This window comes from Cavia porcellus, unplaced genomic scaffold (assembly GCF_034190915.1).
Source record: "Cavia porcellus strain 051 isolate PalLab524CR breed Dunkin Hartley unplaced genomic scaffold, mCavPor4.1 scaffold_4, whole genome shotgun sequence".
In the NCBI taxonomy this organism is placed as follows: domain Eukaryota; kingdom Metazoa; phylum Chordata; class Mammalia; order Rodentia; family Caviidae; genus Cavia; species Cavia porcellus.
In genome coordinates, this window is record NW_026947487.1 from 53,071,539 (window position 1) to 53,095,087 (window position 23,549).

The following is a 23,549-nucleotide window of genomic DNA, read 5'->3' on the forward strand; positions in this document are numbered from 1 at the left end:
TCCTCCCTTTAAAGTTTTAAATCTTCTACTTTACCCTCTTTATGTCTAAAGGCATTTTATCTTCATCTGAAATAACTTACTTACCAAATGCTCCAGTGTGGCTAATCCTTCCTCCAAGCACTTAAATTAATTACAGTTCCTTTCTTGCACCTTTTTGGCATAGGAAACTTGTTCTACAGATTTTGCACAAATTTCAGGATGTTCACCTTGCCCCTTTGGAACCATGACACATTTTCACCCTCCCATTAACCCTGGTGTTGGTATCTCCTGTTAAAATGTAATATGCTGTAGCATGGTATAAGCTCTGCATGGGAGAGGAAGTTAATTCTCCCGTGGATAATTTTCCTGGGTGGTTCCAGAGACTTGTGCAGAATTTCACAAATACCATGCTCCTCAAAGCAGTTCCATTTCTGCAGACTCTCTGGCCATGTACTTTGGGAAATATAAACTCACACCAGTTCTGACATCCAAAACACACATCCAGAAAAAGAAGTGATTGTGCAAATATATGTGTGGCTGTGGTCTGCAAAGGGTGACACTAGCAGCCCAGAATGGTTATTCTGTATCACATTCCAGGCACTGTTCTTAGCCATATGGCAGATTCTTGCACTGCTGTAAGGTGTGTGCTATCTTTATGCACCTTTTTCAGTTGGGGAAACTGAGGCACCAAGAGGTCAGTCAGTTTGCTGGCAGTTCTATTCACGAGCAACAGGCTATGACCTGAGTGCTGACATCTGTCTCTGTCACTGTCCTCCTAACTGCCCAGGTAGGGCTGCCTGGAGTGCAGAGGGAAAACACAGGAGGAAGTTTTCAAAAGTCCGTATCTGTTCACTGAGGTACAAGTGAGAACCCTGGAATTCAGAGGGAGAAAATTGCTTCGTAAACCAAAGGAGGTCTCACATGCACTTGATGGGCCATGGGAACTGGAAATACCCTAGAGCACAGTGTGCCTGCATCCTGCCCCATAGTAAAAAGGATTCAGGGCGTGGACAGCGGGCTCCAAGGCAGGGCCATCATGGTGTGGGGTGTGGGGAGCAAAGCTGCTCACCTCATGTCATCCAGAAAGCAGAGAGGGGAGGGAGGAACTAGTTCCGGGGTGTGCTCAGTTTAGAAGCCCTTGAGACCCAAGCGAGAGGGCGAGGAGCAGAAAGAAGCACTGGGGCGCGCTTTAGCTCTGAGTGTATCCAGTCTGAGGTTGAGTCCATGCTGCAGGCTGGGAAGAAATGGACTCCCTGTTCTCCACTCAGAGGAGAGGTCAGGCAGATGGGGCGATGCCGAAGCCCAGCAGTGTCTGCAGAAGAAAGTGGTAGAGTGAAGTGTGCGGTTAAGGAAAGGTCTGAGTGGTAAAGAATGTTCTTTAAATCAAGTTTTATTATTTTGACATTGTGTGCTTCACTAATAAAATTGAATAAGTACATTACCTTGATGCCCAAACTGTGATATGCCATGCTTCTTCTCATGTACCAGGTGGATTAAATGGATGTTTGATGGGAAGTCTTCCTGATAAAACAATTCACGTAGATTGGATAGATGTAGCCCCAGGGGCATTTTTATGGAATAGAACTTATGAAAATGGCTATTACTGGATTTTTATTTTTGTTTTGTTTTATTTTTGTATTATTTTTGGTTTGTTTTCTGAAGCAGAGTCTCTCTATAAAGTCCCAGTAGGACTTGAATTTACTGTGTAGCTTAGGCTGGCTTCAAGTTCATTCTAGGGGTCCTGCCTCAGCCTGTGGGGTGCTAGGGTGATGTGCGTGTAGCCCAACTGGCAATTGCTGCTAATTTCGGTTGTTTTTTATGCTTATGTAAACATGCCAAATAGGAAGAGTTCGAGTCTGGTAGTCAGAGCCTCCTGTTTACCAGCTCGTCACTGTGGGCGCTCCCGGGGAACACTCTCCGCCAGCACCTCTCTGTCCCTGGCTGCAGGAGACCTCTGTGCACAGCAGAAGTTGGGAACCACAGCATCATTTCTCATGGTGCAAACACAGCAGCTCTCCGGGGCTGGTGCTGGCCCGGAGCGCACACACCTGCAGGAGCTTCCACTTGGTCCTCGGCGACAGCCCAGGCTTGGGCAGCAGTGGAGAGCCTTCCCCTGTGGGGACCAGTGTGGGATTCAGGACTTCTGGTAGACCTGAGTGTGCACCAGTGAAACCCAAAAAGAATTGTAGCCCCGTCTTGAATGGAACCAGCTATGGGAGGCCTTGCAGGTCAGCAAGGAGGTCAGCACAGCGCAGTTATCTCTACTTCACCAGGGCCGAGCAGCCCAGTGTGCTGGCACTGCACAATGGAGGTGCCCGCAACCACCATGCCAGACTCAAGCCCAGAGCTGGCAAGTGCTTGCCCTGCCCCTGGTGTTGGGAGCAGAAGCCCGGATGTCACGGTCACTTAGTCTCTGACACATTGGACCAAGATTGAAGCAGGAGAAATCAGTTCACCTTGGGCACCTTCGGTGTTGCATAATAGGATGCAGAGCAGATCTTGGGGTGCTCTGTCCTGTCCCAACAGCTAACCTTTCTTACTTCCAATGATCTGATGATTGTTCCTGTGATGATGTGCATATGCGTGGGGGAGGCCTAAGGGCTCCTGAACAAGATGAGGGCTGTAGGGGACGCAGGGTCCACCCACCTGAGGTTCTCCCTGCTTCTGCTGCTGTCTGTTGTTAACAGGAAAGCTGCCCTCCCCTGAAAGTGAGGCATTCCTCTGCCTTCGGGATCCACTTCCGGTAACTTTCCTCAATTTTTTAAACGAAAGGTCCTTGGGGGAAGATGGGTTAACGTCCTGGAGAACAAAGTTCTCCGTTTGTCACTAAGTGGGTATGGAGCAAGGAGGAGTTGTGTACAGTTTTTCCCTCGAGTTTTTCTGGGAGAAAAGGATTGTTTTCCCTCATTTTTTGGTTGTTCTGTGGTGATCAAGACTGCCTGGGAATTGCACCTGCATGTTTCAGTGTTTCGAATTCTCTAAAAGCTTTGCTCACACTGAAAAATGAGCTTTGGATTTTTGTAAGCCGATCGGTAGCTATGTTACTGGGAAACACATGTGTAAACTCCTCGGTATGCAATGTGTGTGGTTTGACATTTTTCTCATAGCTTTCAGCATTTTCTCTGAATACTCAAGAATTCATATAGGGAAATCATGCAACCAGACCTGAGTAGACTTGCAGAGCTCTTACCCTTCCAGTCATCGGGGAGGATTTACTTAATATTAGCTTAAGGCTGACTGTGGAAAGTCTGGAAAAGTACACGAGGAAGTTTGGTGTTGCCTCACTCCTCACCCTGCCGAGGAAGAGACTCACCCTTGTGGAATCAGGAATCAGAGCAAAGTGCAGTTTCTACCTGGAGCTCTTACATCAGCTTCCTGACAGGCCCTGAAATATCCCATTGTCTCTCTCCTGTCACCTGGGACTGAGCGTGAACTCTCAGGATCTGTCCCTACAGAGTGCAGTGTGACAGAGAGGAAGATGAATGGGACAGCACTGATGCTAGGTTTGTGTTTGCACAGCGGCAAGCAGTTGGGGGCCCTTGCAAAGTGTGGGTGCTGTTCTGTTCCTGATATTTGTCACAGGGATATTTGTCACTAGCTCTCTGCTGTTGGCCAAGTGCTTTGAAATCTCTCTCCCTGGATGAGGGTGGTGTTGCATCCCTGTTTACTTTGCAGAGTCTGAGACTTGGAGAATCAAATTATTTCCCCATAATGACAGAAAAAGAACTCATCTCCAAGTCAGGAGCCTAACACACATCTCCATTGTCCCAAACCCTGAATTCTTTCTACAGTGCTATTCTTAGTCTCCTAAAAAACAGGTAAAATTAAAATAGTGACACAAAGACCCTGCCTGAGAAATTAGTTCCTTTTTGAAGTTAAACACAAAATTGTTACTAGAAAAAGATGCAGGGAGTGGCAAAGAAAACCTTTGTTCCTGTTGTCAGCATTCCCAAGAGATATCTGTGACAGTTTTGGAACTAAGAGACTTTTCATGCCCCTGCACCCAAACCTCCTTCCTTCTCTTTTCTGTAAAACTTTTTATGTGCATGGCCAGAGGGATCTGCAGCACACACAGGTCACCAGGAACCATTCTGCTCGGGATTAGATGTCTGTTCCCAGAAACAAACCTGTGCCAAAGTAGTTATTCCTTGCAAAGGGCTTACAGAGCCCCTTGGCATAGTGTTCCCAGGCAGGGCTGCATGGCAGAGGCATCACAGAGGTGAAACAGCCCATGGCAGGGAGGCAGAAGGCAGCAAGCAGTGAACCCCGCTTTTCCTTTTATCCCACCATGGGGCAAGCCTTTTGGGGGTTGCCACCCACAGCCAGAGTGGGTCTTGTCTTCAGTAAATTCATTTCGCCACATCCAGAGCTTTGCAAATTACAACCAAAGGACTAATTTAATACCCCACACCCTTAATCCTAATATCACTCATCTGAGATCCAGCCACCACTGAAAAGCCCCGCCTACAAATGGATGAGGCTTTGGGGGACATCTGGATAAAAGCTTTAACACCTTTGAATGAATTATCTGGGGAAATCATCTCAGCATATTGGCTGTAAATCTGCAGCAGCCAGCGTGTCATCCAGACTGAGATGTGCTTACAGAATGAACAGTTCATTCTTTGGATGAGCCACAGGAAGCCATGAAGGCGGTACAGCTGTGGTGGTCAGCAGGGCACCGTCAGCAACCCAATCCATCCCACCTGAATTTCTGGGACTCAGTGCCTCTTCCAAAGTGGCTTGTCCTTCATAACCAGTAAGGATTTTATCTGCTAAAGCAAGTGGCTAGTGTGTGTCTATACTGGGCTGCAAATTAAACTACCACTGGGGGCTCCAAAGAGAAACACAGAGCTGCATCCCCTAAGCCTCTCAGCAGCTCTCCTAAGCACATAAATAAAGACCTCCTGACTCTCTGCATTCCATTATGCCAGGTAATGCAGCATCCCTGGGTTTCTTGCTTCTGTGAAGGAACGCTTAGGAGCACCATGGTGCCTGGGCTGTCTTCCTGCAGAGGGACTGACCTGGAGCTATGTCCCTTCTCTTCTAGGAGTAGTAGAAGAAGAACCAATTGCTTAATTACCCACCACCAGTGTTTAGGTCCTTTATGCCTGCCTTATGTGTTTTTATGAATCCCTGGGTTAGCCTAGAAGATTTCATGCCCTCTGAGTACTAGCTACATTTATATCCTTTTGGCCAGCGCCTTAATCCAAGAGTCAAAAATTGTCACCTGCTGTCTTCATTAATTTTCTCATTGCTGAGACAAAATAACTAGTTCTCACAAGTTAAAGGAGCCTGGTTTGGAGAGGTTTCAGTCTATAGTCAGCTGGCTTCAAGGCAGGGTAGGCTGGCAGAGGGGCATCGAAAAGGAGGAGCAGTCCATGGTAGGGCAGGCAGGAGCAGTGAGCTGCCTCTCATCTTTCCTTTTATTCCATCCCGGCTACGTGCCCAGTGGCTGGTGCCACCTTCACCCAAGGGAGGCTTCTCATTAGCCACACTCAGAACACTGCTAGTCAATCAGTAGATTAACCCTATCATCAGACCCTTAACCCACATTCCCACACCTGGATCCAGCCCCACCTGTGTGCACATGAGCCTTTGGGGGACAGCTAGATGCAAACCATATCACTGCCGTCCACTGTGTATAGAGCTTTCCAGAACTCTTCCCACTCCATTCTGGTCTACCCTTGAGAGCTTTGTTTTCTTATTAATATCCTATGCATTGGAAACCACTGGCTGTTGGCAATTTTAAAACCCATGTCAATCAGAAGATGACAAATAACAATATAATTTTCTCCCCACAGGAAAGCTAGGTACTAAAATACATCCATCCCAAATAGGGGTAGGTGTGAGTTAAGGTGAATATTTGCACTGGTTTGTCGTGGAATCCAGGATCTGTACTACTTCACCCCTCATCCCCCAAAACCCATGGAAGAACTCCTGCATTCCCAGACTCTGGCTCACAGTGCAAGTCTTCCAAAGAGCCCAGCATGGAGGCACATGCCTGTCAGGAGGCAGAGACAATGGGATGGTCAGGAGTTTGAGGCCAACCTGGGCTACATAGTGAATTCAAGGCTGGTCTGAACTGCGTAGTGAGACCCTCTCTTTCAAAAAAAATCTTCTGAAGGAAATTTGCATTGTAAGGGAAAGAAGACCATGTGTAATTGATACGTGACAAAGTTTCAAAGGAGAATGTGCATGCTTTGAGTTCTGGTTATATAGTTTCCTTTTTGCATGAATAGATGGCCAGTCCAAGGAGCAGGGAGGGGATGACCTAGGGCAAAGTGACATCTTGAACACCGTGTTGGAAAGCAGGTACTACCCAGCACCAAAGAGCACACCAGAGTAAGGGGCTGGAAGTCACTGGTGAGGTCACACCCACTGGGTGGGATCAGCTCCCCTGATTGCAGCTCTCAGAGTGAGCGTCTGCTGGAGGGGGTTGGGTGGGTTTCCATGCAGGATGAAGAGGACACAGCCACCCCCCGGCTTGCAGAAGGATGGCCGTTCTGCCTACCAGCACCCCTTCTTCACCAGACAGCCAGTGTCCAGCAGCAGGCCCCGGAGGAAGTCAGGGTCCTTGTTTCTCCTGAGAGTTGCACTGATTCTGTCTCCTAGCATTTCGTCGTCTTTATGTATCATTAGTAATAAAGCTGCCCTAGATTTTCAGTAGATAGGCTGCCTTCGGAAGCCACGGTTGCCACATTTCAGACACACATGTGTGCCCTGTCCCCAGGGTGCTGTCCCAGGTCTCTGCCACTCCCATCTCCATTGTGCAAAGCTGCAGTGCCACCAGGGCTTTGGCTGAATGGCTTCCCTGCCACGCCAGGCAGTAAAACTAATTGTGAGCATTAATTTCACTGCCGTGGCTGCAGCTCAGCAGGGCTCTCCACTGTGCACTCACCCCACTTGAAATTGTCTGATTTATAGGTTGGAGACAGTGGCAGGGATGCAGGAAGGGGGCCTTGTGCTTTCTGTATGGTGATGCATGACCGTAAAAATGTCCTTCTAATCTCTGGAGAACCCAGAGACATGGCCTGGCTGCTAAGCAATGTCAGGGGGGCCCTGGGCAATGGCAGAACACAAGGTTTGTTTCTTAGGCAGCGCTGTTTTAGGGCAGCTTGGCCTCCAAAACACAGTTCCGTTTGCAAGTTGAAATATCAGAAGTTAACTTCAGGCTGAAGTTACAATGAGCAGTTACAATAACTGCTGCTATGGGCATTTGCCTTAAGAAAGGCTGAGCGTCCACTGGTGCTGGGATGTTAGACCTAAAATGTGGGCTTCCCTCAGAAGCAGCCTGTACCAGGGAAACCTGGAAACTTGGTAGAGCTGAGGACAGTGAACCCCATCTTCACTCAAGGCCGTGTTCGGTATTTAAGGAACCCCACTCACCCTCGGGTATTGGGACACTGCATCTCTCTGGTTTCATGCCTCTGTGCTTGCCGTGACCCCTCAGTTGACCTCACAGCCCTGACCATAGGATGTTGGGGAGCACTATTCTAAGGGACAAAGTAAACCAGGCCAGGAGGATGGAGAGGTCACTGCATGGGAGGCTCTTCCTCCTTTGCACTCAGGAGGATCTGCAGCAGTGGTGGCATCCAGCTTTACCCTGTGGTGACAAGGTCCACCGTGAGGAGGATGCAGTGATTTTCTCAGGTTCTATGTCCAGAGCAGATGTACAAGCCATGCTTTGTTTTACATTTTGGGATTTTTGCACATTCCTAATGCAGCATCGTGGAGAAGCAATGCAAGTACAAACACAAAACCCATTCGAGTCTCATGAACAGCCTGTGCACGAGGCCGGAAGATGATGTCTTGCCATGTTTTAGTAACTTTGTTCACGAACGAAATCTCAGGGTGTTGACTCTGGCACCTTGAGCATCAGATCAGCCCTTAGAATCTATCGTCGCATTTTGACGCTGGAGCCCTGGACTGTGAACACTGTGGCTGAGCCTTGAAGAGGATGAAAGAGGATCCGTGGGAGAAGGGAGCCCTTACCATGCATCCCTGCAGCTCTCAGGAAAATGAGGATCCTCGGAGACTGAGAAGGAGCCCTGCTCCATGCTTTGCAGGACCTGCCAGGGCTGACTTCGCCTACGCATGTCACCACCAAGTGTCAGGGGCAGTTTCTGGCCAAGAGCACAAGGAGCTAGAACAAGCAGCCAGTCCAGAACAGTGCCTGGTATGGGCTGTTCTGTGGCTCCTTGAGGATTTGACAAAAATCCAACCTCTCTAGACATTTTCTGTGTACTGTGGGAGATCTCGGAGCTTCCGGGCAGGTCAAACCATCCACAGCCAGCATCCACAGCCACGGTATCCTTCATTAGAACACGGAGCCGCAGCTGCTCCAGGTGTGCACTGCCCTGGGTGCCCGCGCCTGGCCTGCACCCTCTCTCCTGCTAAATATTGATGCAGTGGGAGGTCAAGGTCTGCAGCTCTGGCTTGTCCCAAGCAGCCCCGGCTTGTGCCCTCAGTTATTAAATACTTCAGCAGGGCACGTTTGTAATCAGCTCTGAGCAAGGGCTCTGACAGACTTCCAACCTGAGCTGTGTCGTGATTACCTTTTTCGTTTCTCTCTTGCTGGTTCTCTTTGGCCTGTGTTATCTCTTTTAAAAGAGGGGCACCTCCAGCTGCTCAGCCAGACACTGATTGTCCTAGCGGGAGCACGGGGGTGTCGTCTTTGCCTTGTGATTTCCAGGAAAAGAGGAGGAAGTGTTCTCTCACAGGCCTGGTAGAACAGCACTGTTCTGCACAGGCTGCTCTGGGACTCCAGCATTCCCACCCCACCCAGCACTGGGGAAACTAAAGATAGCAGCAGTATTGGGACCTCCAGACCTTACACACCGCAGCCAGGCAGTGCGGCCCCAGCCAGGCTTGCTTATTGCACATTCAGTTAATTGCATAAAAGACAGCTATGCAAATGCAAGGAAAGATAGTCACTGAAGCAATCTACCCAGGATATATGCGGGTAGGGAAGAGTCCAGGCAGTTAAATTGAAGAGAAAATTGGCTCAACTTAATTTCCTGTGCACTTTTGGGTCCTGGAAACCTTGTTTACACTGACAGCCCTTTCTGGCTTCGCTGTCGGGGTGTGTGTGTGTGTGTGTGTGTGTGTGTGTGTGTGTGTGTCCCGCTCAGCGCATATGTTGCTGAAAACCTCATCGTCTTTCCCGCTCCACATGGTGCTCACTGGCACAAACCATCGCTGTCACTTGGCAGGGAGCAGGTAGCAAGTGTCGGGACTGGCGAGGAACAAGGCTTCCAGTTCCCTGCTCAGCCCCAAATGTAGGGGGCTGGAGAGGAAGAAGATGACAGCTCCAGAGGGCCACCCGCCCAGGCAGCCATCATGTTTTCTCAAGGGGCTCCTCCTTTTCCAAGTTGCTTTGGTTTGTTTATTTCTGGAGTCATGGATTCTAACAGAAATGTGTGCAGTCCACTGGGCTCAGCTGCTGGGTTGAGGACCTGGGGTCTGATTCCCAGGGTCTCCACCCCAGAGGACATGGGGCCTCTGGGCAGCCACCTCAGGTGCAGGCGCCCATAGAGTGACCTTCCCAGGCCCACATGGCCCCATCAGTGACATCAGCCTTGCTCACTCTGCACACAGGACTTCTCTTTGCCTGGGCCCCACCGTGTAATCCTGCCCCTCACACCTGTGTTACTAAGATGCAAGAAGCCAAGCTGGGGCTTGCTATCTGGAGAGCAGTGCTGCCCTCCCCAACGCTGGCTGCAGCCAGATGTTGGCGCTGGGCTGGGAGTGACTCTAGGTCCTTCCAGCTGCAATCACGGGAAGCTGCCAGGAGCTTCCTTACCACAGCATCACTGCCACAGCACAAACCGGGCTGGCACTCACGCCAGCTGGGTGCAGGCATGGCTGCAGGCTGCCCAGGGGTGTGCAGCGCTGGGAGCTGAGGCTCCTGGGTCCTGAAACGGGGGGGGGGGGGGAGCGCCTTCCAGCAGCAGCCCCTCTCTCTGCCCTTTGCTTCCCTGTCCTGCAGGCGGGTGCAGAAGGCGGGCTCTGCCTTCCCATCGCAGCCTTCCTGGGAGAGGTTCTCCTTCGGAGGCTGCCCAAGCTCCTGCCAGCAAGCGATGACTTGACAACATAGCTGCACATTTTTTATGCCTTATGTAGCAGTCTCGGTATTAAGTCAGAAGCTCGCTTCAGTTTGTTTTTCTCCTGTGTTACTGAAACCTGGCTCCTATCTCAGAGGACTACAGAATACCCACTCAAGTTATCTCCCGAGGACAGCTAGGAGGGAACTGTTCACTGTGTTCTTTCCCTGGGCAGTGTCCCGGCTCCTTCTGCTGTGCGACCTCCACCTTTCCATGGTCTCAGAAAGCCTGCTGTCTGCACTGCACTGCACCTGGCCCTGTCCCCTGTCCCCTGTCCCCTGTCCCCTGCCCACCCCACTCTCTGTCTCCATGCTCAGTCTACCCAGCCTCGCGCCCCTTGGTCCCAGGTTGTTGCTTCCCAGCAGTGGTCTCTGCAGTCCCCACAGCACTGTGTTCCAAGCCTGTGGCAGAGCTTGGCCTGGAATGCGAGGGTCCCCAGCCAAACTGGCCTGGTCTTGCTCCCAGGCATTGGCTGCCCCCTGGATGCCGCCCAAGGGTCCTTGTGGCTTCCATTCTCAGGGGCTCTGACTAGGTCTCCTCCTCCTGCCACTGTCCCACTCTTCTCCTTCCTTCTCTCTCCTCCTCTCCCCTCTCTTTTCCCTTCTCTTCTTCCTCCTTTCCCTTTTCTTCTCTCCATTTCTCTTCTATTTGTGATAAGGGAGATGGAACTCAGAGCTTTCCCACTGAGCTGTATTCCTGGCCCTTAATTATTTTTTAAACCTTGAAACAGGGTCCTATGCTGAGGTCAGACTTGCAGTCCTGCTGCCTCAGCCTCCCAGAAGTCTGGGGTTACAGTGTGCACCCCGGGCCTGGCTGCGGGCCTGTTTACAATCCCACCTCAGCGCTCCTGCAGTTTGATGCCAGGGAGCACAAAGCCTTGTGCTCTTCAGTGTGAGCTCTCCCTGTCTTAAAAACCCTGCATGTGGACAGGCTGTGTGCACTGGCAGTTGGCGGGACAGTGGAGAAAACATGTAAACATAAAACCTCGGCTGGATATCCGCAGGGATTCCCTCCAACAGCAATTGCGCTCAGGTAAGGACTGATCTGTGCTGGACTGCAGTGCGCTGTCACCTTGCAGCCTAAAGTAGCAGCGATGGGAACTCAGCTGCTTGTGGTTAACATGGGTAGAGCCGTCCCTCCGCGCATGGTGTCACCATCGAGGTGCCAGCAGGTTCTACTTCAGTTTGTCAGCTGCTTTCCTGCCCCAGAAGGTGCCGCTTCCTCCCAGCAGACCGAACTCGTGCAGTGGCAGATTTGTCTGTGGCTTGTCCCTTGCTCCTTCTCTGAGCCAGTGTGCGCTGGGGTGCATGGGCCCAGGGTGCACAGCCTGAGGAGGAATGCGATCAGCAGCCATGAGTGGTGACAGAGACCGCACCGCACAGGTGCTGGGGACAGAGGTGGCTTGGAAGTCTTTGTGCCTGAGGATGGGGACAGAGCTGCTGTGGTCTCTGCAGAGCTGGTAGTCTGGATGGGGTGCACGGAGGCTGAACTGCTGGGCCGAGACCCAGCAGCAGGAGTTGGGGCTCCAAGTGTCCCCCAGCCTCAGTCTTTGCACCTTAATCAAAGGAAGCAGAAACCGGCAGGAAGGAGCGGGCAGTGTGTGACCAGACCCACCCAAACCAGGGCTCCTCACCAAGCACAGTGGACATTCTGACCAGGAAAGTCTAGGGTTCGGGGGGTTGGGGGGGCTTCGAGGATTAGGGCACTCAGCAGCAGCTCCCCCAGGTAAGATAACTGAGAACGTCTCGGAATTTGTATCCTGGATGCAAATCAGCAGTTGTGAAAGGATGGCAGCTGCCAGAGCGATGTTCCCATGTGTGACCCAGCACGAGAGAGCAGAGGTTTGCTTTACTAGAGTTCAGGTTTGCTGGGCCTCTCTCACCAGACAAATCCCACTGCAGTGAGCAGCATGTGTGCACCTGGTGATCAGCTTCCAGTGGCAAGGTCTCTGAGACACAGCCTGACCTGACTCATTTCTCCTGGGCCTGTAAGAACAGCACCAGGCAGAGGTCACGGGGAATCCTGCTCAGCGGCCGGAAGAAAACACTGCAGGTATCCGAACCTTCACCCAGCACACGGCACCGGAGGGCCTGAGCTCAAAGCCATGGCCAGCTCCAGATGCAGGAACTGGAAAACGCCACAGCCTTGCTTTGAACTCCTGCATCTCCCTTTCTTGTTCCTTGCTTACTTCCTTGGGTTCTCTAGCAGCCTCTGATCTTTCCTCTGTGAGCCCTTCCTTCACCCCACAGTGCTGCTGGCCAAGCAGGAGGCAGGAGCAAGTTGGATTTCCGGGTCTGCACTGCTTTCTTCCTGAAGTCCCACACAAAGTGCTGTGGTGGCCGCACCTTGAGGTCAAGCCCCTCTCAGCTGTGTCCTCCATCCTCAGGGTCCAGCCCTGCCATTCCCTCTGTGCTAAGTGCAAGCTAATGGAAGCCCCATGGGCAGGGACACTGTGGCCACCCCTGCACTACGCAGCCACCTCAGCACAGTCATTTGACGCAGTCTCTGCCTTTGACCCAAATGTGCAAACCCAGACGTGAACAAGCTGGGGCATGGAGATTAGACGTGTCTGGGTCTCACTGGGAGCGAGGAGTCTACGGGCAGGCGCTGACTCATCGATTCACAAGCAAGAACCCGGCTCGAGACTGATGAGACGGAGAGCCCTCCTGCCACTGAGACTTTGATGGTTCCAGGGATGCCCACTGCCCTGGAGTGGTGGGGACCGGAGCCCCTCCTGCTGCATCCTGACTTAGTCCACTACAGGGCCAGCCTTAAACCACTCCATGCCTCCGAGATCACAAGGCAGAAACCGTTCAGCAGCAGCACGAATCCGCAGCCTCACCTGTATAAGAAACGTTTAGGTGTCACCTGGCTGCAGCTGAACCTGCTGGTGAGAAGAAGAAACATTTACCCAGGGCTGTGACCCTGAAGACTTTGGCTCTGATCTTGCTGTCTTAAGTTGTACTTTCACAATGCCCGGCGACCACACCGCTCCTGGGGAGCTGGTGCAGGGCAGGACACGTCTTCAGTCTGTTATGGCTCCTCCTTTCCCTTTCCCTCCACCTTTGGGTCTCTCTCCCATCTGTGAAAGATGTATTTGCTTGTTTCCTATGGCCTCTCTTACTTTGCTCTTTATTTGCACTTTGGGCTTCTCATTTCTGAGAAACCATGTGATAGGTAAGCCCACGAGGCTGACTTGTTTCAGCTGACCACGCAGTCTCCAGGTGACCCACGGTCCTGCGGGTGACTCAAGCCCACCCTTCAGTGGTGCTCAGGGTGACGAGGGCAGCTGGCAGCAGTGATTCGCTCAGCAGGTCCAGCGAGTCTCTGAGGACTGTGCCCGTGCCCCCGGTGCTTCGCACTACTGTAGCCTCCCATCCCCTGGACACAAAGCCTCTGGGCCTTCCTGGATGGACTCCAGGCCCTATTGCTTGATCCTGTGTCCCTTGGTCACCACTTTGTATCCAGCTGCGGGACTCACGAGGGTGCTACTGCCCAGTGCCTAGAGAAAGTGAGCTCTTCCTGCTGCACACACCCTGGAAGGAGGCTGGCCTGTGCACTCCACTTGCTCCTCGCCTCCTCCTGGGGCCAAGTAGCAGCTCCAGAGACGCCGCCCTGACCCAAATATGGGTCCACAAATCTGGGTCAATCCTTAAGCACCCACCAGTGCTCTCCACTGGCTGGTTTTCCAGCCAGCTGGGCACTGCCCTGACTGGCATCTGCTGTGTGTGTGTCTCCTCTTGGCAGCAACTTCCTGCGAGCTGAGCTCCAAGCTATGGGCTGTGATATTCATCCAATTCTCTAGCACCCAGAGCGTCTGGCATGCAGCAATGCAGTAAATAAGTGACCTGGAGGCTGAGACAGTGAAGTCGCTTAAAGAGAAAGCAAAGCGAGAGGAGGCCCAGGTGCCTGGGTGGCTTGCAAGGGAGCCTGCCCACTGACACCAGAAGCTACAGGATGTGACCAACTACGATGCCCTTCAGGTTTCAGCTGCTTCCTGGCTGGCACCTGTCAGGAGCCAGGACCAGGAGGACCCATCTGGCTGTGCCCCCTTCTCACTGCTGTCTCTCATGCTGTCTTTGTGCTTGTCTATATGTACAAAGAAGACAATGGCCACAATGTCCATAGGGTCATTCAAACATGGACACTTCTGCTCGGTTTGCAAAACACAGTCATTTTTAATTCAAATTTATTTTAGACTGGTAGGTAAAGGCATAAAACTTGTACATGCATATGGGTGCCTTGTGACCTCCTAATAGCTGCGTACATTGCACCATCTTTAAGACAGGATCTACGCATCTACATGATTAATTCTTCTTTTTTCCCATTCATTCTTTTGATGAAAACATCCAAGTCCTTTCTTCTACCATTGTGAAATGCAGGGGGCATTTTTCTTAGTTAGCCTCACCCTACCTAGCACACAGGGACACCCCTGTCGTTCACTCTATCACCACCGGTCAGCCTCTCTGCTCTCCCTCTCTTCCTCCCTTGCCACTCTTCTCAGTGTTTGAGGCCAACTGTTTGAGATTCAGAACAGCAGTGGAATCATATGCTACTCATCTTTCGGAGCCTGGTTCATTTTATTCCCAGAATGGTCTCCAGTTCCACTCACGTGGTCCCACATGACACAACAGTGTCCTTTTTTTTTACGCTGGATGCTGTGCCACTGTGCACATGTGATGGTTAAGCTTGATGGCATCAATCCGGCTGGCTTAGGTGCCACCGGGAGCCTGGAGGGCACACTTTCAGGTGTGCCCGTGTGGATCAGTGGTGCAGCCTTAGGTGCTATGTCTGGTGCCTGGCCCCTGCCTCCGGTGCTCTTCCTTGATCCACTTTCCAGCCACCATGAACTCCGCAGCTCTGCTCCCGCTGGCCTTTCTACCATGACGATTTCCTGCCTTGAAGCTCAGACCATGGACTGCATTCCCTTAAAATGAGAGCCAAAGGGAACCTCTCTCTTCCTTTAAACTGTGGGTGTTGGACATGATGTCCAACAACAAGAAAGCTGAAAAGCATGTTTACATTTTTATCCCTTATCTCCATTTCTTGGCTGTTAGGAATATCACTGCAGTAAACATGGGGGTGCAGATGCTCTCCCATTTCTTTTGGGCTGCTGAGTCTTCGGCAGTTCTGTTTTTCATGTGTAAAGAACTGCCATGCTGTTCTCCACGTTTCCAGCTCCAAACCCTTGCTTGCACTTGCCATCTTTTGTCCTCTGGCTAGAACCTTTCTCACTGGGGGGACATGATACCTCCCTGCAGCTCCAGTTTTTGATGGCTAGTGATGCTTACCATTGTGTCTCACATCTTTTGGCCACTGTGTATCTTTGCAGAGAAATGCCTATTACAGTCCAATGCCCACTATGAAGATTTTATTGTTCTCTGCTGTTTAGTTATTTGGGTTCCTTGTGCATTCGGGATGTTAATCACCTGGCAGATGTGGAATTTGCAAATATTCTCCCCCATTCTGCAGGCTGCCTTTTCCCTAGGCTGGTCGTTTCTTTTGCTCAGCATAAGTTAGATGTAATCCCATTTCTCTATTTTTCTTTTGCTTCTGTTCTTTGGGGTCTTCTCCACATGCCAGAGTCCTGAAGTGTTTCCCTGGAGTTTCTTGCTAGTGGTTTCAGTGTTCTGGTCTCACTCCATCCCTTATCTTACTCTACTCCAGGGCTGCCCTTAAACAGCTATGTTTTGGGGATCACAGAAAAGTAAGATAATATTTAGCAGATAGCATAGGACTGCAGTCTAATTTACATGACAACATTTCAGGGCTCTCTCTAACTCATTTCCTGTTGGGTTGTGTAACTGGTAAGTGACAGGCATTGTTTCCTTCTTCTGCATATGGATACCCGATCTTCCAAGCACCACTGCAGAAAAGCCTGACCTTTCTCCAGGGCATGACTCGGCACCTTCATCACAAATCAGTTTGCTGTGAATGTGGGGGTCCTCTTTTGGGGTCTGAAGCTTCCCTGTGGGTCTGTGTGCCTGTTTTTGCAGGCTTGCCCTACTATTTCGTTTACTGTAGCTTCATAATGTGGGTTTCAAAGTCAGGTTGCACAGTACTTCCTGCCTTGTTCATTTTGCTTGAGGTTGCTTTGGCTAACTGGAATTATTCTGTGTGCAATCTCTGGCTGTTTTGTGTTCATTCTAATTACTCAGCAGGTTTTGCCTGTAACTCTCTGATGTCTTTCTGGGCTGAGCAGGCTGTGCTCTGTGGCTGTCGGTGAGAGATCCCAGCAGTGACCTGACCCAGGTCCTGTCACCGTGGTGCAGTGTGGGTGTGAGCTACAGTGAGCACAGGATGATACCAAGCAAAGGAGAGGCTGGGAGGACCAAGTCCAGGGAGGCCTCAGAGGCAATCTCTGGGGCGCTGGGCCTTTCTTTTTCTTCCCTCTCTTCACTTTCCTTCCTCCCTCCCTCCTGCCTCTCCTCATTAGATTTTAGCAATTCCTTCAATCACTGCGAGTGCAGAAATGATGTAATTTTACTTGTGTTTCACTGGATAGAAAGCTGGACAGTGGTCAGAATTTAAGGGCTCAGTTTCCATCCAAATTCTTTCCACAGTGTGACTCTTGAGTAACTTTCATTCCCAGCAAAATAGGGGTAAGTGCTCTGCCTCTCGGGGTCTGGGTCATTGGGACTGGGCCAGAGAAGAGAGCACACTTCCGCTGTGAGCAAAGCTGGAGAGTGCTTGCTCACCTTGGAATAATTATCAGCCTGGCGCGTTGGAAAGGAGCAGCCAAGGCAGACCCACCAAGTGCCCCAGCCACAGGATCTCAGGTTCAGTCACACTGCAGGAGCCAGCCCAATCCCGGGGACCCTTGTGCTGGCCGCAGGACAGAGGGGCCCAGGGCAGAGAGAACCAGGGCTGGGGAGGGGACAGACCAGGGCTGGGGCAGCACCCACATGTTGCTCATGCTCAGCTGCAGGCTCTTGTCACTTGAGAGCTTGCCTGAGGACACTGAGGTGACCACAGGAAGTCGGCCTCGTGTGGACGTTGGTCCAAAGTCTTGGTGTGACATCGTCTGAAGACCCTCAGTGTCCCTAATTTAGCCAGGTTAGGACGATGGCTCCGTGCACTGCCATTTCACATGGTGCAAGCGGGCATTCCTTCCGTGCCTAGAGTATGGTAGATTTTAGTGTATTTGAAGTGTCGTCTTCCAAAGTGGCTAATAAAAATGTTTACAGGCATGCGGAAAATAGATTCCTTATTTTTTAATGCAGTAAGTGTGCTTGCTATATTTAAATGTGATAATTCAGAGAGCTCTCGATACCTGAGCTGTTTCTTTCTGCTGATGGGTGAGACAACACGAACCTATGTGATCTGTGATTCTGAATAAATCACAGATCAAAAATTTTTTATCAAAAATTCTGTATAAATGTGTTTAAAAGTGACAGACTATGTAATTTTCACCATTTAATGTTTTTCTTTTTGTTCAATAATGTTGTGGCAAAATTTGATGACTATTACATTGACCAAAGATTTGGTTGAGGGTTATTATCAATTGCCTTAAATGTCATAATATTTGATTTGATAAGTTTTGTTGTTTGTTTCTAACATGATCCAAATTTTTCAGTATATGTGATCACAGAAGAACAATGTTTTCTAAAATTTATTTTAGGTTTTGAAACTAACCTGAACCTCACCAGCCAGGATGATCCCAGTACATCAGAAATCGCTTCAGAGGCTCAAGATAGAAATGCAAACAACCATGGAATTCACTTCTCTAATTCACTCTCCAGTGCTATAACTGCTGAAAATGGAAATTCTGTCTCAAATGGTAAGCAATTTTAAACTCAGAAGTAAATGCACAGAAGTTTGAAACTGTGACCTTTCGAGGAAGAAGAGATTTAAAATATAGAGGTACAGAGGCTTAATACCCAGAAAATAGAATTTAGGCTGTGAAACTCCACTAGAGTATTATTGTCAGAATTTTATGGTTTATGTTGGGGATTAGAATTTCATTCACTAGTTGGAGAATTTTCAGAGATTTTATACAGTATTGATCCATTAGAAGTGGCATAAAATTAGTTATATACTGAGAAGAAAGAGGAGATAGATGTTCTACCAACATTGTGTAATTAAAAAATACTTTCCCATAACTAAGAAATGTGGTGGAAAATAATATTAAGGGAATGGTAAATGTCAAACTGCTTTTAGGGTTTTTGTTTTGTTTTTTGGATTTTTTTAAGTGCAACAATGAATATATGATTTATAAATTAACTTGACTATATATGTCCAAAACTCTGTAAATAAATATTTTCTCTCATATATAAAAGGAAGCCGGGTGAAAAAGATCAGACCAAATTTTCCATGAAAACATTCAAAAGAACTGGACAAATATTTTCTGCAGTCTGATTAGAAGCATCTGGAAGCACCAGGACAGTGGTGGGGATGGATTGCTGTGGGCTCTGGGGGTGCTCGAAGTGCAGCAGTATCACATGACTCACCCCGGAGATACTGCACATACTCGCAGGGCGCAGTCAAGAAGCTCCTGTGCTCCTCGGATCACCAGGGTAGGGACCAAGTCCTCAGCCTTCAGGTGCAGCTGTGAAGTGTTCACCCTGAAAGTCATTGCACTGGAACTGGAACCACAGCTCAGCTGTGCCTTATTTAGCCTCAGTGTTGGACAGAGGAGTCCTGGCATGGTGGGGTCCCCAAGTGCTTGGGAGAAACACATGTAGATATATCTTTAAGGACAGGAAAGGCAGCACAGGATTCAAGATATTCTCATGAACCAATTTTCAGAAACAAAGTACACCACACCATCAAAAATAACCAGACTCAAGAGGCCAGGTATACAGCTCAGTGGCATATGCACCTGCCTGGCAAGCATGAGGCTGTAAGTTCGATCCCCAGTATAAAAACATTAATAACCAGACATAATAAACCAGGAAATCACTGCTTGTTGTTGTCACAGCAGTCAGCTGTAGGACATCCATAGTCACTGAAAAGACGGTAGAGCAGTCACATACGTGTTAAAAGTATGTATATGTACCCTGCCCAAACAAATAAAAGAACAGCAGAAATGGAGACTCAAAGAAAGTTATCAAATGGATACCACAAAGTTGAAAAACACAATAATAGAGTGAGACAGTCCTTTACAACAAAACAAAAACCTCCGGGGAAGCAAGAGATAGAAAGGTAGAGGGCATCTCCAGGGCAAATGACACAGAAGCAGAAGAAAGAACAAGAATTCTAGAAAGTGATTGAGAGGCATTAAGAGCACAGTGAAGGGGGTTACTAGAGGGCACACACGTGTGGAAGACAAATTTGGCAAGAAGTCCCAACACGAAATAGAGAATCAGAAAGTAGATACAGTGCAGGACTCTAGCATTCTGGCACCCTGGGAGGCTGAGGCAGGAGGATAGCAAGTCTGAACCCAGCCTGGAAAACTTAGTGACTTAGCAAGAGCCTGATTTAATAAAAAGGACTAGAGAGGATGTTGCTCAGTCCAGATCCTGGGTTCAGTTCCCAGTATGAGAGACAGAGAGAGAGAGAGAGAGAGAGAGAGAGAGAGAGAGAGAGAGAAAGGAAGGGTAAGGGGAGGGAGGGCGAAAGGAAAGGGTTATACTGTTTGACCTACACATTCTGCGTGACTCCGCGATCTTGCTTCTCGCTATGAAATGAAAACCCTACAGCCCCCTCCAGCTGGTGTATATGTACCCTGCTACACAGGGTTACCCTCTGCTACACAGCACAGTAGCCTCCAAGCCTAGAGGCTTCATCTCCTGAGGGTCAGCAAGCTGGGGATGGGGCAGCCACAGAGGCCGCTCATTGGCAGCATTAAATCACCAGCCGGACCTGGAGTGGTCTTGAGGCTTGATGAAGGAACGTGCATGGCACATGACCATTGGCTAGCCTCAGACACCCCTGTCCAAGTCTACAACACAGGCCTCTCCAGAGGGTCATCTCACACAGGGCAGGACTCCAGGAGAGCACTCCCGGAATGGAAGCCATATCTCAGCATGACCTGGTGTCAGGAGAGATCACAGGCCCTGCCTCACTCTGTCTGCTGGAAGTGAGTCATTGATCCGGACTCACATTGATCCATGGGCTCCGTGGGGGTGAGTGCCCAGGGTGGGCATTGCAGGGGCATCCTATAGGCTGACCCAGCACATGGGCAAACTCCTTGAGAATGAGCTGCTCCCATGCACATGTATACACAAAATCAATGGCATAGTCAGGCATGGTGGCGCAATCCTCTAGTCCCAGCACTTGGGAGGCTGAGCCAGAGAATTGTTGCAAGTTCGAGACCAACCTGGACTACAAAGTGAGCATATAGCCAGCGTAGTAAACTGCTACATAGTGAGATCCTGTCTCAAAAAGACAAAAAAAAAAAAAAAAAAAATCAGTGACACAGGTTCATCTGCATGAGTGAAGAAAGTCAGAATCGTCTAAGAACCACAGCTGTGATTCTGCTTGCAAGGCGTGATCAAACAGTACAGTGGATGCATAATTTAAAGCAAAAAACTTCTTACGGTAAAACACACAATGCCACCAACCCCTTCAAACCCCCCCATCGCCTTGAACACACTTTTCCTGTAGATCTTGCTGCTTCCTGCAGCAGCACTGGAGGCCTGAGAGACCGATTTGACTCAACATGTTCACCTCTTGGGGTCTTTCTGACTCGGGAAGTCCTAGGAGCTGAACAGCATTAGAGCCAGTGAGCAGATGGGTGAGGACATGGTGTGATGTTTTTATTTGACAGAAATTGCCGTAAATGTTTTGAGTTGATTTGAGACGTCAGGTCCACCCGAAAAGAACTTCAGGAAAGAGGATGCCAGAGCTGCTGCAGGAGGTGGTGAGAAGACTGGGACGCATTCATCTGAAGCAAGGGGAGGATTTTGAGTGGAATGATGGCAATGCGTCTTTTCCTGTAGCGATTTTTTAAATTTTTAATTAAAATGCTCATTGCACATTTTGGTCCAACCTTGTATTCATACTTCTGCAAAAGCAGAACGATGGATACAGAAAGCAGATGAGAGACTGCCCAAGTGTGGGGGATGGCAGGAGAGGCCTGCAGGGGACCTCGGGGTACTGTGGACTGAGGTGAAGGTGCTCCTGCAGATGTGGAGCTGGAGCCTCTGCGATGCCAAAACTCCTGGGCCTTCCCCCACACCGTGCCCAAATTTAACCCAGGACACATCTACATTAGACTTCCATCGGCCCAACCTTGCCCAAAACCTATGCAGAAGTCTGAGCAGATAAATAAGAAATCGACTTCCAGGCCCAGCACAGCCAGATTCTTGGAAAATACAGAACCTGGGAAACCTGGGGGGCAGGCTGAGGTGAAGAGGAGACGTGTTCCTACTGCAGGGCAAAGCCAGCGCTGGTTTACAAATAACAAGGACAGCAACAAAATCCTGCGAGAAAACAGACAGTTTCAGGGGGGAAGGAAAAGGGACCAAACATTGCCCCTGAGAAGGTTCAGAGAGATGTAATAATCAAGCCAGGGGAGGCACGAAAAGCGAAACTTGTTGCCCCTTGGCAGCTCATGGGGAGTCTGGCCGAAGACAGGAGGGAGAGTGTCCATGAGCATGGCGACAGAAATGCAGCTCAGCTCTGCGGTGGAGTCCACGCTCCCTCGGGGTCCCTGATGGCCAGGTGGAGGGCCTCTGAGAAGGAGCCCACCAGGGAGGGGGGAGATTTCCCTCTGAGGATACCGCATCAGTCATGCCTGGGCAGGGCGTGGAGAGGGAAGGGCTGGACCTCCAGGGGCTGACAAGGTTGTCACCTGCCTTGTGTGGTAATGACACCCCCGAGATGAGAGACCAAGCAAAAAATGAGAGACACGAGAGGAAGGAGGACGGGAATATCCCTTCACCAAAATATTCAGTGTTTTCTGAAGTTTAAGCGAAAAGACAAAAAGCCACAGCTTGGGGAAATGATCCTTGAACAGTAAATTCAAAACTCTCAGCTGACTATAAAGGTGGAAACACGGCCAAAACCAACCGAACAAACAAAAGCCCTCTAGAGCCAAATGGAAACATTGGTGGTGAGCTCTCCTTAAAATTAATAACATGAAAATAAGTCTCCAGGAATGCCCGGCCTGGGAACATCAGCGTATAACAAGCAGTGGGTGCCCAAGGCCTGGAACACAGATTTATATCTTCTTCCTTAAATGCTTACAGGGCTGGATTTTAAAATTCGGCCCTTTCCCTGTTGTCATTAATTGACGATCGCTTGAAACTCTAGAGAGTTACAGTGCCAAAGGGAAATTACTGCCTCGGAAACCCGGTCTTTCAAAGCAGCTTGCTTGACAGGTTTATGCCAATGTGGCTTCATGAGTACCATGAATTTCTGGGTGCCTGTAACCTTCCGGGATGACTAAGCTGTCCAGCCTCACTCCCTGGATATGGGGGCACGAGGAAGCTCTGCTGATGGAACAGCAGCGCAGGTCAGGAAGGACCCGGATGGCAGAATCACAGAAACTGAGTCCGAACTATCATAACAGAACCATAGGGGCTTCTGCTCCCTTCACTGGGAGCTTGACCAGGACCACGACAATCACCAGCATAGAAGCATCAGCCCCACTGATCCTCCCTGTCCTTTCTAAACAGAGCCCCAAGGTGAAGGTAAACGTTTAAAATAAAGTTCAGAGTGAACCGGAAACTGGGAAAGAGGTCTCTTCGGGTGCCAGTATCAGCCGCCCCCCTGCACCCAGAAATAATGATCTGTTTGTTTGTTTGCTGAAATGTGGCAATATGCGGGTAATTACAGCTGTCGCTTAGTTAACTGCCACCCTTCTGCTGCTGAGAACTAGATCTCTTCTGTGTACTTAATTATTCCCTGGACTGACGTTATTTATCATTTGATTAGAGAGCAGTTTTTAGTCATAGGATGCTTTTAGCTATATCAAACAAAATAATGTGAATATTTCATGTTTGTTTTGTGGAAAAAGAAAGACATAAAGATTTCCAGCATGGATATTTTATCATTAGTGTGATTTTCTGTCTCATCGCCCAAGGCATATAAGCCTTGATCCTGGGCAGCAGGAAAAGTGGTTGCTCAGTCCACATGGCCATCGAGCTTCCATGAGGTGGTACCTGGTCCATCTGTGCTGTACATCCTCACTCCGCTGGTGGGAAGGATTCCCTGTGCCGAGGGCAGGCTTGTGACGGGAAGCACTGTGGGGCCTGGTCACAGCCAAGTGCTCACCATGAGCTCAGCTGTTGTGAGGACACAAAGCCACGACCCCATCCGCCGGACCTTGCAATTCAGCCACGACTCTGCCCGGCGAGCATATGGCCTCACTGTGTCCATGGGTGCTGGGCTGAGTTCTCAGAAACTGTACTGCTGTTGTCTGACTCAAAGCTCCAAGGCCAGGAAGGGAGGCAGCCTTCCCTGAATGTGCTAAAGTGTACTATAGCTGGCTATTTCAAGCGGATGCCTTTGTAGAGAAAGCGAGCCCCGGCACCTGCTAGCCCTGCTCCTGCTCCTCCCAGGGAAGAGCATTTTGAAGCC

At 49.8% G+C, this 23,549-nt stretch overlaps 1 protein-coding gene across 5 annotated transcripts in view; it reads left to right on the forward strand.

Moving 5' to 3' along the window:
* The window catches only part of Myo16 (myosin XVI), a 470,083-nt gene that overhangs the window by 424,242 nt on the left and 22,292 nt on the right, over positions 1-23,549 (forward strand). For all 5 annotated transcript variants that reach the window (XM_063247024.1, XM_063247026.1, XM_063247023.1 and 2 more), the window contains exon 33: positions 17,704-17,862. In XM_063247024.1, coding sequence (XP_063103094.1) covers positions 17,704-17,862 — 159 coding nt within the window. The remainder of the gene's footprint in view (positions 1-17,703; positions 17,863-23,549) is intronic.